At 34.5% G+C, this 14035-nt stretch overlaps 1 protein-coding gene across 1 annotated transcript; it reads left to right on the top strand.

Moving 5' to 3' along the window:
- Nucleotides 1-5972: 5972 nt before the first annotated feature.
- On the top strand, nucleotides 5973-10348 carry RNASET2_1 (Ribonuclease T2; the record flags this gene model as incomplete). Its single annotated transcript, XM_012945540.2, has 7 exons — nucleotides 5973-6019; nucleotides 6668-6737; nucleotides 7116-7183; nucleotides 7807-7920; nucleotides 8320-8368; nucleotides 9151-9228; nucleotides 10181-10348. Coding segments are annotated over 7 exons (567 nt in total), but the record flags the coding sequence as incomplete, so codon positions are not given.
- Between the last annotated feature and the right edge of the window lie 3687 nt (nucleotides 10349-14035).

The following is a 14035-nucleotide window of genomic DNA, read 5'->3' as shown; positions in this document are numbered from 1 at the left end:
ATATCACACTAATGAGTTCTCGATCATCGAAACCCTGTGATCCATGCCCACAGACGGAAAATTGTTAAACATTGATTTATTTGTATAATACACAATAAAATGCATCTGTAAAACGTGAATCAATAAATTTACGCTCACAAAAACGGACAATATTTTAAGTACACGGAACGGTAATTACTTTTTAGCGTCACAAAACGTTGGTGGCCAAGTAACAGCAAATATGTAGTAATCAAATACTTTTCCACTGTATCCTACACGTAGGATAATTACAAGTGTTGACACAAGAAAGCACAGAGACCTGAAAATAATAGACAAATAGCATGATCGATAAAGTGCAAAGCTGATCCCTATGAAATACCAGAACCGTGGAAATCCGCAATCGAATAGAATATTCTTACACGTAACTTGACAAAATACAATGATTCACTCAACGATTTGTTGATGAATAAATCTGACAATGCGAACTGCAATGTACAGTTTGGAGAATCAACATTTCAATAAATTTTGGCCTAGTACTTGAATGAGGGGAAAAATCATCGGATTTTCATATTAATGAAATCAATTACACGTTATATGCAGAGATAGATGATGGCTGGCTTCAGAATCCAGCAAGACCGTTTCGTATTATTTTAAGCTTTTCAACTGAGTGTACTTGTTTCACAGACTCGAATCAAGTACCGCTCGCTTCCAATGCCATCATATTATCCAATTGCATTCTAAGTACATATAGCCTTTAACTTGTAAAATGGGGTAACATATATTTCGTTTCTTATTGGTGGTTTGAATCTTCATACTGATGTCAAACGCAGGTACCTCTATAAACATCCGATGCAATAACAACACTGTACAATAACTATTTCACATGAATCTATCGGAAACTCTCTCCAACATTCACCTTCAGTTATTTTTAACTTTCACATCAATCACAAATATTTGTAAATAATATAATAAGTATTGAATCAAGTGGAGAACAAAATCAATAATATAAATAATGTGATATAGAGTATTTGGCAATTTCGTCTGTGATGATCACAGACTGACTGCTCATTCGAAAAATAATGAAAGGCTTATCAATTTTACCTGATGGTCAGATAATAAACTTAGTCAAACAGCAAATGAAAACCAATTATCAACTCACTGTGTCCTCATTACCAATAATAATCAGTCAATGTATTGTGATACCTCATTACACGATCTTACAAACACCGATATATATACATTGTAATTTACGTGACTTTATTCAGTGAAAGAAGGCGGCACGTTCACAGAACAAATATTGAGCATAATAATGCTGATTATATAATCTCACTCATCATGTTGACTTGCACAAATACACAAGTTTCTCACACGTTTACTTGAAGCACAGCACGTGACACACTTTGATAGACATTATTATTCAAACAATCATCACTGAAACGAACTGAAGCTTCACAACATTGTACCTGCTATTAATCATCTGTACTCAGTAAGCAAGTGGGTAATGTGATGTCATTTGATTGAAACATAATCACTCGAATGGACTTTAGCACATTAGAATTTATTATTGCTATTTACTTTTTTCATAGTTAAGTTAAACGAAACTCAATATTTGCAACTCGTTCTTGCTTACCATGTGTGTTTTAAAAATTGGACTACATAGGATCCATTCGCACGTTGTAGGTAACCCATCATTTCGTTGAACTCAGCCTTGTTACAAGTATTGAAACTGTCATAACTTACCAATATTGACGGTTTCTTATGGTCTCAGTATGTTGAGAATAACATAAGTTAAACGCTGAACATAGGATCGAGATTTAATACGATGTGGATTCTGTCGAGTGTCAAGTACTGTATATTTTTAAAAGATAACTACTAAAACAAAAGACCGTTACTAACTTTCAGCAATGAGAATAACGTGCACACAATTATAAATATACTAGCTGCTACCGACAGGTTTAGAGTTTCTGCTCAACAGCTTTGCATGTCAGACAACTACGTCTGCACATCGAACGAAGCACAAAAGAGCGTGCGCGAAATACCATCAAAAGTCTTGAACCAGAGTTGAATTATGCACAGTAAAACGTGGGTAATCGGACTGGCATAATAGATCAAGAACATGTGAACAATTTTTTTAATCGCATCAAATATAAAAGCCCCAGATGTGAATATCGAAATGAAGTTGTGGAAAATGGTTCTTTAAATTCTGCACGTTACAAAGAAAATTCAAATCATCGACTTAAGAGAATTAACACCAGACATCAATATGATACGATGCCCTGCAATTAAGTAAGAGACAGACAAATCACGAATTATTGACTAATATTACAATTTTACTTCGGACTTATCCAAATAACAAAGCTTCAAACTAATGGAGAATAGAACTATATTATTTGAATTGAAAAAAATAGGACACTATGACGTATCACTCTCAAAGATCGCTTGAAATTATGCATAATTTCGATGAGCTCGGATGAGCTCGTATTATAATAAAATCGCTGTGATTGTCATTAGATGAATCATAGCTGGTTGACAGTTCATATGGACGATTTTCAATCATTTTCCATCATTTTGGCTGTATACATTGGAAAGCATTACAAACACATATATTTAATAAATGTAAAGTAATCTTACCACAACCCATGTATGGTGAAATTATTTAATACTTTCGGTAGAGGAAGCTAAAAGAGAGAATTCCAAATAATTGTTACACTACTGAACAAAGATGTATGTCAACATAATATATGCTGAAGCATATCGAATGAGATTCAGATGACTAGATAATTTCCAGAAGTGAGATAAGTTGTTTCGGTCAGTTGCCTTGAAGAGCTGACCCTTGATATACACTTGAAATTACCCATATCTCACATAGCATAATTGAACACTGAAATTACGATGGCACATCTACTACTGTTCACTGAAATAAGTAGTAATCAAAGTTCACTATACTGTAGCCTACATGTAGGATTATTAAAAGTGTTGAGACAAGTGTTGAGACAAGTGTTGAGACACAGTGACAAGCAAAACAGGTGATTGCATATCAACCAAATTGATCGAAATTATGCATAATTTCAAGCGATCTTTGAGAGTGATACGTCATAGTGTCCTATTTTTTTCAATTCAAATAATATAGTTCTATTCTCCATTAGTTTGAAGCTTTGTTATTTGGATAAGTCCGAAGTAAAATTGTAATATTAGTCAATAATTCGTGATTTGTCTGTCTCTTACTTAATTGCAGGGCATCGTATCATATTGATGTCTGGTGTTAATTCTCTTAAGTCGATGATTTGAATTTTCTTTGTAACGTGCAGAATTTAAAGAACCATTTTCCACAACTTCATTTCGATATTCACATCTGGGGCTTTTATATTTGATGCGATTAAAAAAATTGTTCACATGTTCTTGATCTATTATGCCAGTCCGATTACCCACGTTTTACTGTGCATAATTCAACTCTGGTTCAAGACTTTTGATGGTATTTCGCGCACGCTCTTTTGTGCTTCGTTCGATGTGCAGACGTAGTTGTCTGACATGCAAAGCTGTTGAGCAGAAACTCTAAACCTGTCGGTAGCAGCTAGTATATTTATAATTGTGTGCACGTTATTCTCATTGCTGAAAGTTAGTAACGGTCTTTTGTTTTAGTAGTTATCTTTTAAAAATATACAGTACTTGACACTCGACAGAATCCACATCGTATTAAATCTCGATCCTATGTTCAGCGTTTAACTTATGTTATTCTCAACATACTGAGACCATAAGAAACCGTCAATATTGGTAAGTTATGACAGTTTCAATACTTGTAACAAGGCTGAGTTCAACGAAATGATGGGTTACCTACAACGTGCGAATGGATCCTATGTAGTCCAATTTTTAAAACACACATGGTAAGCAAGAACGAGTTGCAAATATTGAGTTTCGTTTAACTTAACTATGAAAAAAGTAAATAGCAATAATAAATTCTAATGTGCTAAAGTCCATTCGAGTGATTATGTTTCAATCAAATGACATCACATTACCCACTTGCTTACTGAGTACAGATGATTAATAGCAGGTACAATGTTGTGAAGCTTCAGTTCGTTTCAGTGATGATTGTTTGAATAATAATGTCTATCAAAGTGTGTCACGTGCTGTGCTTCAAGTAAACGTGTGAGAAACTTGTGTATTTGTGCAAGTCAACATGATGAGTGAGATTATATAATCAGCATTATTATGCTCAATATTTGTTCTGTGAACGTGCCGCCTTCTTTCACTGAATAAAGTCACGTAAATTACAATGTATATATATCGGTGTTTGTAAGATCGTGTAATGAGGTATCACAATACATTGACTGATTATTATTGGTAATGAGGACACAGTGAGTTGATAATTGGTTTTCATTTGCTGTTTGACTAAGTTTATTATCTGACCATCAGGTAAAATTGATAAGCCTTTCATTATTTTTCGAATGAGCAGTCAGTCTGTGATCATCACAGACGAAATTGCCAAATACTCTATATCACATTATTTATATTATTGATTTTGTTCTCCACTTGATTCAATACTTATTATATTATTTACAAATATTTGTGATTGATGTGAAAGTTAAAAATAACTGAAGGTGAATGTTGGAGAGAGTTTCCGATAGATTCATGTGAAATAGTTATTGTACAGTGTTGTTATTGCATCGGATGTTTATAGAGGTACCTGCGTTTGACATCAGTATGAAGATTCAAACCACCAATAAGAAACGAAATATATGTTACCCCATTTTACAAGTTAAAGGCTATATGTACTTAGAATGCAATTGGATAATATGATGGCATTGGAAGCGAGCGGTACTTGATTCGAGTCTGTGAAACAAGTACATTCAGTTGAAAAGCTTAAAATAATACGAAACGGTCTTGCTGGATTCTGAAGCCAGCCATCATCTATCTCTGCATATAACGTGTAATTGATTTCATTAATATGAAAATCCGATGATTTTTCCCCTCATTCAAGTACTAGGCCAAAATTTATTGAAATGTTGATTCTCCAAACTGTACATTGCAGTTCGCATTGTCAGATTTATTCATCAACAAATCGTTGAGTGAATCATTGTATTTTGTCAAGTTACGTGTAAGAATATTCTATTCGATTGCGGATTTCCACGGTTCTGGTATTTCATAGGGATCAGCTTTGCACTTTATCGATCATGCTATTTGTCTATTATTTTCAGGTCTCTGTGCTTTCTTGTGTCAACACTTGTAATTATCCTACGTGTAGGATACAGTGGAAAAGTATTTGATTACTACATATTTGCTGTTACTTGGCCACCAACGTTTTGTGACGCTAAAAAGTAATTACCGTTCCGTGTACTTAAAATATTGTCCGTTTTTGTGAGCGTAAATTTATTGATTCACGTTTTACAGATGCATTTTATTGTGTATTATACAAATAAATCAATGTTTAACAATTTTCCGTCTGTGGGCATGGATCACAGGGTTTCGATGATCGAGAACTCATTAGTGTGATATTGATTCAGAGGTTGTGTTCACCTTGTAATGGCGTTATTCGGTTTCACTAAACACGAAGATGAGAACTATATTATTTGAATTGAAAAAATAGGACACTATGACGTATCACTCTCAAAGATCGCTTGAAATTATGCATAATTTCGATCAATTTGGTTGATATGCAATCACCTGTTTTGCTTGTCACTGTGTCTCAACACTTGTCTCAACACTTTTAATAATCCTACATGTAGGCTACAGTATAGTGAACTTTGATTACTACTTATTTCAGTGAACAGTAGTAGATGTGCCATCGTAATTTCAGTGTTCAATTATGCTATGTGAGATATGGGTAATTTCAAGTGTATATCAAGGGTCAGCTCTTCAAGGCAACTGACCGAAACAACTTATCTCACTTCTGGAAATTATCTAGTCATCTGAATCTCATTCGATATGCTTCAGCATATATTATGTTGACATACATCTTTGTTCAGTAGTGTAACAATTATTTGGAATTCTCTCTTTAGCTTCCTCTACCGAAAGTATTAAATAATTTCACCATACATGGGTTGTGGTAAGATTACTTTACATTTATTAAATATATGTGTTTGTAATGCTTTCCAATGTATACAGCCAAAATGATGGAAAATGATTGAAAATCGTCCATATGAACTGTCAACCAGCTATGATTCATCTAATGACAATCACAGCGATTTTATTATAATACGAGCTCATCCGAAACGCCTACATGTTTCAACATTTCATTCCTGAATACTCATCTCAAACAGCATTGCTGAAGACATTTATTGTAATATTTACAATGTAGTGTTATCATGTTACTGCGGACGATTATTCTATCGTTTTCAATGAGCCTATGCGGCTTAATGAATTCACATTGTGGAGCCCATTGATCCGCATCACATTACTATATGGTCTACGTTTCACTGTTTCACAGCTGAACAGTAAGATTTATGACCACCATATCAACAATACTGCATGCTGCGATACAATATAATGTTGTTGATAGGACTTAAATGATCACTTATATGTAGGCCTTTGAACTACAAAGTTATATTTATTCCGAATGATGCATACATTTCACACTGACACTATAGCTGTTTAGCGACAAATATGGGTGACCACGTTTCCGAAATATATAATTCAGTAAATGAATGTAAATATTCGGTTAATTGTAATGTATTATGTATATCATCAATTTCAGGCCCAAAATTTTGCTTGACAAAGATCCTCACTGTAAACCAAAGGAACAATTTAATATTACAAAAATACAGGTGAGTGAGATCCAAAATTCAGCTATTTTAATTATGTTCTCTCTACCTCCTATTGATTATCTGTGTGCATTCGGTTGTTGATCAACTATCCGGTAAAATTTTCAAGCAAAATACGGCGTTCGAATCAGCCGTTGACTGGTAGTCATTGAGCTAATAGCCATTTGCTCTGAGCAGATAATGCTGAAGATGGATCGCTTTCATATCTATGAGCGATTGTCATCACAAATAGGGGGGACGAAATTTAAAATCTTAGAATAATGCTGCCAACATAGATTATTTGCATATCGAAAATGTTTAAACCAGCCTGTTTGCATAGCTGTTTTGTTTCAATCACTCACTGAAACATTTCTATAAGTTTATTCTCTGATTCTATTTCAGGATCTACTTAAAGACCTAGAAAGACTGTGGCCGAGTTTGAAAGACTACAGCAAACCAGAATCATTTTGGTAAGATATCCAATAATATTTCATTAATCGAATATTTCTTTCGGCGACTACACAACGTTTGATGTCAACTTGACGATATAGATTGACGAGCGTATTCTCCAATATAACCGGTATTACAATCACACTCCATAGATGCAAATATCAATAGACGAATGAGAACGTTTGATAATTGCTAAGTTGATATGTGTTTGAAAGACGAACGTGTGCAGTGATAATATTTTGGCTCGGAAAATGAACTCCACGTAAAAATGTATATTGTGTAGGAAGCAGAATGATCTGCAACTAGTAATCAATTATCGACGATATGCTTTGTTTACCGATGAGTACGACCACAGTGACAAAAATCTTCTCGTATTGCTTTCTTAAATTAAATTTGTTAGAAGCTACCATGTTGTCGTTCCTATTTTCAATGTGTCGTCGTACAGATTTCAATAGTGTACAGGTTTCGTGAGTAAATTATCACACAAAACTCAATTAACAAATGATAAGACACTTTGTGCTGAACTTTCAACTTTCACATGTTTCAAACTATTGAACTTTCAACAAATAATATAATCACGATATTAATTTTAGAAGACAGTAATAAGCCATTATCTTGTGTTTTCAACTGTGTTCCTTTTTAGGAAACATGAATTCTCCAAACATGGTATGTGCGTGCATGAGGATCCCAAAATAAAAAATCAGCATGGGTACTTTGAGTTTGGCCTTAATCTGATGAAGAGGTTCAATATACTGGAGTATGTGATCCATGTTGTAATGAAATCATGCCTACATATCTAGAAAAACGTTTAAAATCGTGCGTCTCAGTGCCGATTTGAAGTGTAGTTAGGTAAATTGATCACTTCACAATTCCGATCAACCCGTGAAACAGACGTATCATAATAACTATGAATAGATGTGTTATGCCTTATAGGTAAACGCTTGGATGCTTTTTTTGACTGGATTGAGGCTTTTGAGTTAGCTGCAATTATAAACTTAAGGAGACCATATAATTTGATATGCCTATCGGTTGTTCAATCGATCATTGTCTGATGAGTAAGAACTGGATGTTATATGTTACTGTGCAAGTGAATATTTGTTAAATTAAACTACCTAATCTCGTGCCTTCGTTCTCCATTTTTCTTCTTTTATTTCAGATTTTTAAAAAAACATGGGATCATACCACATGTTTCCCAACAATATGAAGTAAGTTAGCTCACCAATTGATAAATAACCTGAGAAAATAAACCGAATCTGTCGGTCACACTATCATGTATGCTCCATTATATAGTGGCTTGGATGTCAGTCAGTTCAGACATCGACCGCATCTTTTAATATGTATGAGCAGAATGAAGAAGGGGAATATGTCACTGAATAATCAACCATGTCAAAGTTCACTGTGAAATAACGAATTTCTATTGAACTTATAGGAGATATTCTTGCATACTGGGCTGACTCCAAGAAGTAACTACTAACTATTTAAAGTGATAGGAATGGTTTCACGGTGATAGAATACATTAAAATCATGTGATCACTGAATGAATAGAATGTCGATGTCCTTCAAAGTTAACAAAACAAAGATTTAGAACTTCGATGATTAACGGGCAGGAACGCTAAATTTGTTACTATTCTAGGTAAACGACTTTTAGTTTACGAAACAAAGTGCTTTAGAGTCTTTAAACAAATGTTGAAAGCTTTCGTCTTTTCACCAAGTTAACTGTAAACCTCTGGCAGTAGTACTAGTTTGATATGCAGAGAATGGGCTTCAGCGTCTGGCCGCCCATGTGTGCCTCTACTATCTCACATTTGAAAACATTACCCTCTCTTCTCACTTGTGTCTAATATCCCCACGATTTTATTGGCAATTAATTCTGGTATCGCTTCACTTCGTTAACCAGCTTTATTACTTTTAATTATTGTTCCTAAAGCATTTTAAATCAACATTTTTCGTTCACATTATGAATGAATTATTATTTTAAATTGCACAGACACGAAAATTACAAGACATTTTCGAGAGTGAATTTCGACACAATGTTTCTTTATATTGCACCGATAAGAAAGGACAGGTAAGTGTAACAGTAATCAGTAATCTGTCCCATTTCAGATGTGGACAAAAAACGTTTTCTCATCGTACCATTCGAATTTTCACGTTGTTGCATAACTGGTAGATTGTGTTTGAGTAAATTGTTAACCAGAACGTAGTTAGATAAAAAGTGAAACTCACACAAAAGACTAAACTATATAAAGTAAAATCATTGGTCGACAAACCTAAACCCATTCACAACCTTTTACACGATCTTCAGAGAATCTTGACGCCAGTCAAGCAATGAGTAAACAACAAAAATTCTACAGTGGTTTGTGACGGATAAAGGTTTGACCTCCTATTTAATATGGAGCAACATTACATAACAGTTATTAGATATTCATATCGTATTGTTTCCTTATATCATCTCGTTGTTGTTTAGTACTTCAATTGATCAATCTCTAATTGTAAAATATATGCATCCAATGGGGATTGACTCGATATTGTCTTAGCTCACAAGCTTTATAAACAAAGATTGATAGTGACTAGGATTGTATGCAAACAACAGCAAGTGATATTAAACTTCACCTGATTGCACAGACAGGTGGCTATCGAGATTCAGTATCTAAGTGGATAACGTGAGTGTTTGAAGCGAAAACAATAAGGTTCGATACCTGGAGAGATTATTAACTCTGAGATGCATGTACTTCCAGCTGGGTAGTCCCATTGAGCGTGCTGACTTACACTGCTAGCCACTATTTCTCTTCGTTTATAATAAATAGATACTCCTTAAATCGAATGCAGAAATCGTAGAAATTTTACACGTTATATGTGTAATAACAATTCGTAAACATTTTGCATTTACGAATTATGTACAATGTTTATGTTTTGAAGATGCAATCATCTCAATATATGGATTTGACCGAAATATTTATTGTCATTGATAGGCTGAGAGCTGATATAATCCAAGCTGTACCATCTTTCCAATTTTGTAGAAAGGAGTACAACGCCTGGAAGAGATTTGGATGTGCTTGGATCCTGATCATCAACCCATTAACTGCCCACCAATTAGCAAGTGTTCAACTAATTTTACTTTTCCTCCATTTCCACATTTGCCTTGTAATACTTTAAAATAAGATGAAAAATAAAAGCATTAATCATGTTTGCTGTTTCTGTTATTTCATTTTTGTGGACTATACATTTCAGGCTATATAGTGAGGGGTAATTACGTTGATTCTTTGAATATGAATAATTACATAATACTCAGAATGCATCTTTCAAACAATCATTGATAGAACCCACAAATGTTCACATCACATTGGACGATAAAATGATGTCGGTTATTGCTTCAGCGATAACGCATTATTGTTTCAAATGATCTTACATTATAACATCTGTCAATGAGTAGGACATTCGAAGTATTACGTATGATTTTCACATTTTGTATCTCTCACGTCCAAGTTTTGCTCGTTCCAGTTAATGAAGTACGGACTATCAATCTACTTGTAAATTACGAACCCATATTAACAACAGAACCAAACTCTAATTTAAATGACAAGTTTATTCGCAATTCACAAATAGTCGGCCAAATGTCGTTCTAACAACAATAATTATAACAATTACAAAACAAACCTTCAATTTTGCAGGTTAATGGGGCAAAACTCCCATGTACCAAACCAAAGACAAAGAGAAACCGAAATGTCCGAAATAATGATATAAACAAATAAGTTCGGAAGTTCAGTAAAACAAATACATCCAAAAAAACGCAGTAAAATTAAGAATATACAATATATAGATTGTAATCAGTCGAATGTCTTTAGCTCTCCCGTAACACTCCCGACCACAAGAACCTTGATTCTTTTCACAGGAAAATAAATAGGCAGCAAGAATCCAAGTATATGCATCACAAGCAATCGACAACAAACATTCAATATACCAACAATCTCGTGATCCCTAGGACTTACACCAGTACGCCTACGGATCCGAGTACCTACCTAACATCTACAACTTCTAGACGCAGTATTCGAATATCTCTCACTAAGATTCCTTGGCTTGTCTTCAACTCAATTGGTCTTATTCTATCGTTACTAGGTATCACGTTCCTTACCAGACCTAATAACCGTTCATCTTTCTCTAAGTACATGCCGTCACCAAGTTACTCCCTCCCATATTCCTCTCTGGTCGAGTCCATTTGTGTCTACGTTGGCACAGGAAAACATATTCCTTAGACAAACGCCTCCAAAATATTTGTGCCAACATATATATCCACAGTACCAACCATTTAACAAAATGCTCCATCCTCCGTAAAAGTTCATATAAGTTAACGTAACGAATTTCTTTAGAACGTATTCGAGATATTTTAACAAAATAAGTCGAATACAACAGATACCTACCAATCACCTATAGTGACCCGAATGCTGAATGGATTCCGTCAAAGTGAAGAAAGTTACTGAACTCATGTGATAACTGAACAAATCGAATGTCAACGTCCTTCAAAAATGAAAATTTTATTTATATGTAGAGGATGGGCTGCCCCGTTTAACTGCCACTGTGTGCTTTCACTGCTTCACATATGAAAATATCCTTCTCTCTCTTCACTTGTGGCACTAGTGTCCCCGTGACTTTATTCAAAATAACTTCTGACATCACTTCATTTAATTCACCACCTGTATTACTTTTAGTTATTATTACCAAAGCAATGTAATTAACGTACACCACTCACATTATAAATAAACGATTGAATTCATTTGTTCAGACAACCAGGTTACAGGAAGTACTGAGGAAAGAATACGGTCATAATGCTACTTTGAAGTGCGCCAAGGAAAGTGGACAGGTAAGTGTATCAGTGATCAGTAACCGATTCTATAACAGATGTAAACATAACACGTTTGCTCATCGTATCATTCGAATTTTTACATTGCTACACAACCGGTAGATGGTATTTGTTTAAATCGTTTATAAGAATGTAGTTAGACAATAATTGTGATTGATAGCAAATACTGAATTATATGAAGTGAAAAGATTCATCAAGAAATTTAAACAAATTCAAAACGCCCAGCTAGTCGAGCAGTCAGTAAACAACAAACATTCAACAGTGGTTCGTGACCTCCTATTTAATATGGAGCAACATTACTCAACAGTAATTAGATATTCACATCGTATTGTTTCCTTATATCATCTCGTTGTTGTTTAGTACTTCAATTGATCAATCTCTGGTGGTGAAATATAGGCATCGTGTGAAGATTGCCTCGATATTGTCTTAATTCACAAGCGTTAAAAGCAAAGATTGATAGTGACCAGGAATGGATGCACACAACAGCAAGTGAATTTAAACTTCACCTCATTGCAAAACCAGGTTGCTATCAGGATTCAGTATCTAAAGGGATAACGTGATGGCACTTGATGCGGAAACAACAGAGTTCGAGACCTGCGAAGAATATCAACTCTGAGAAGCAAATACTTCCAGCTGAGAAGTCCCCAATTAGACGAATTGCGCATGCTGGATTACACTGATAGCCACTATTCTTCTTTGTTTAGAATAACTAGATACTCCTAAAATCGAATGCAGAAATTACAGTAGTCTTACACGTTATATGTTGAATACTTATCAGTAGACAATCGTCATCTACGAATTATTCACAATGCTATGTTGAAATGGAATTGGTAAACAAACAATCGATGCGATATTTGGGGTTTACTGAAAAGTTTATGTTGACTGTTATCTTTAGAGCTAATTTCGATTGTGTACGTTGTCAACTATTGTCTAAACTCCACTGTACTTACATTTTCTTAGGTTGGAGTGCGTCGACTGGAAGAGGTGTGGATTTGCTTGAATCTCACTCGTCATTACATTGACTGCTACATTCCTAGTGACTGTTCAAATACGTTCACTTTTCCTCCATTTCCAAATTACTAGAACTTGAAATAGTTTAATAAAAACTTCTTATCGTACATACTGTTGCTGTTATTTAATTTTTGTGAAGTTAACATTTAAGGATATTTATGTCGGTGAAATTTTATTGAGCGTTTTTTAATAATTAATTACACAATGCTCAGAATGCATCCTGCAAACAATAGTTCATAGATCCCACAACCTATTCACATCTTATCGAGAGAGATTAAATGATGGACGCCATTGCTTCACAGTTACGAATTATTGTTTCGAATAGTCTTACAGTATAACATCTGTCGATGAGTAGGACATTCGTGAGATTTTGTATTATTTTCACCAAATATATTCAGGATACACCGACACTGTTCAGTCAACTTCATAATGAATATGTGACTTCGAAAGTATTCGAACTGTAGAAAGCATTATGTAGTAATGGATCCATTCGGTTAGTGCACATACACCTGTCAGTGATCACCGTACGACAAATGATTTACTAACACAATAGAAAACACAAGTAATTATGCCCAATGGACTTCGTATCATTTTAGTTATAATGATGACAACAATGCTGTATAACATCTGTTGTTTTATTGCTCGCTAACACGTCGCAGTCTAATATCGGTAAATCAGTGAACTCTTGAAATGCAAATGTCGTGAAGTATATGGTCAACGTTATTCAAAGATACTGTGATCCTTCTGTAATTAGAAGTGATTTAGATTCTAGAAAGCGTATCGCAAGTGTTATGAAATATATTCTATGTCTTTGCAGGTGAACCACAATTTGTATTTCTGAATCTACAGTCTAAGCAAATAGACTAAAGTTATGATTGTCTGAATAGGTCGTAGGATAACTAATCATTGTTGCAACCAGAGCGTTAACGAGTTACATAGTGAATTCATATATGAAAATTGACGAATAATCTTATTGTAAGGTTTTCAAAAGGAAACTTTCACTTGG

This window comes from Schistosoma haematobium, chromosome 1 (genome assembly GCF_000699445.3).
Source record: "Schistosoma haematobium chromosome 1, whole genome shotgun sequence".
NCBI lineage: Eukaryota > Metazoa > Platyhelminthes > Trematoda > Strigeidida > Schistosomatidae > Schistosoma > Schistosoma haematobium.
The sequence above is the reverse complement of the archived record's forward strand: the minus strand, read 5'-3'. Positions and strand labels throughout refer to the sequence as shown.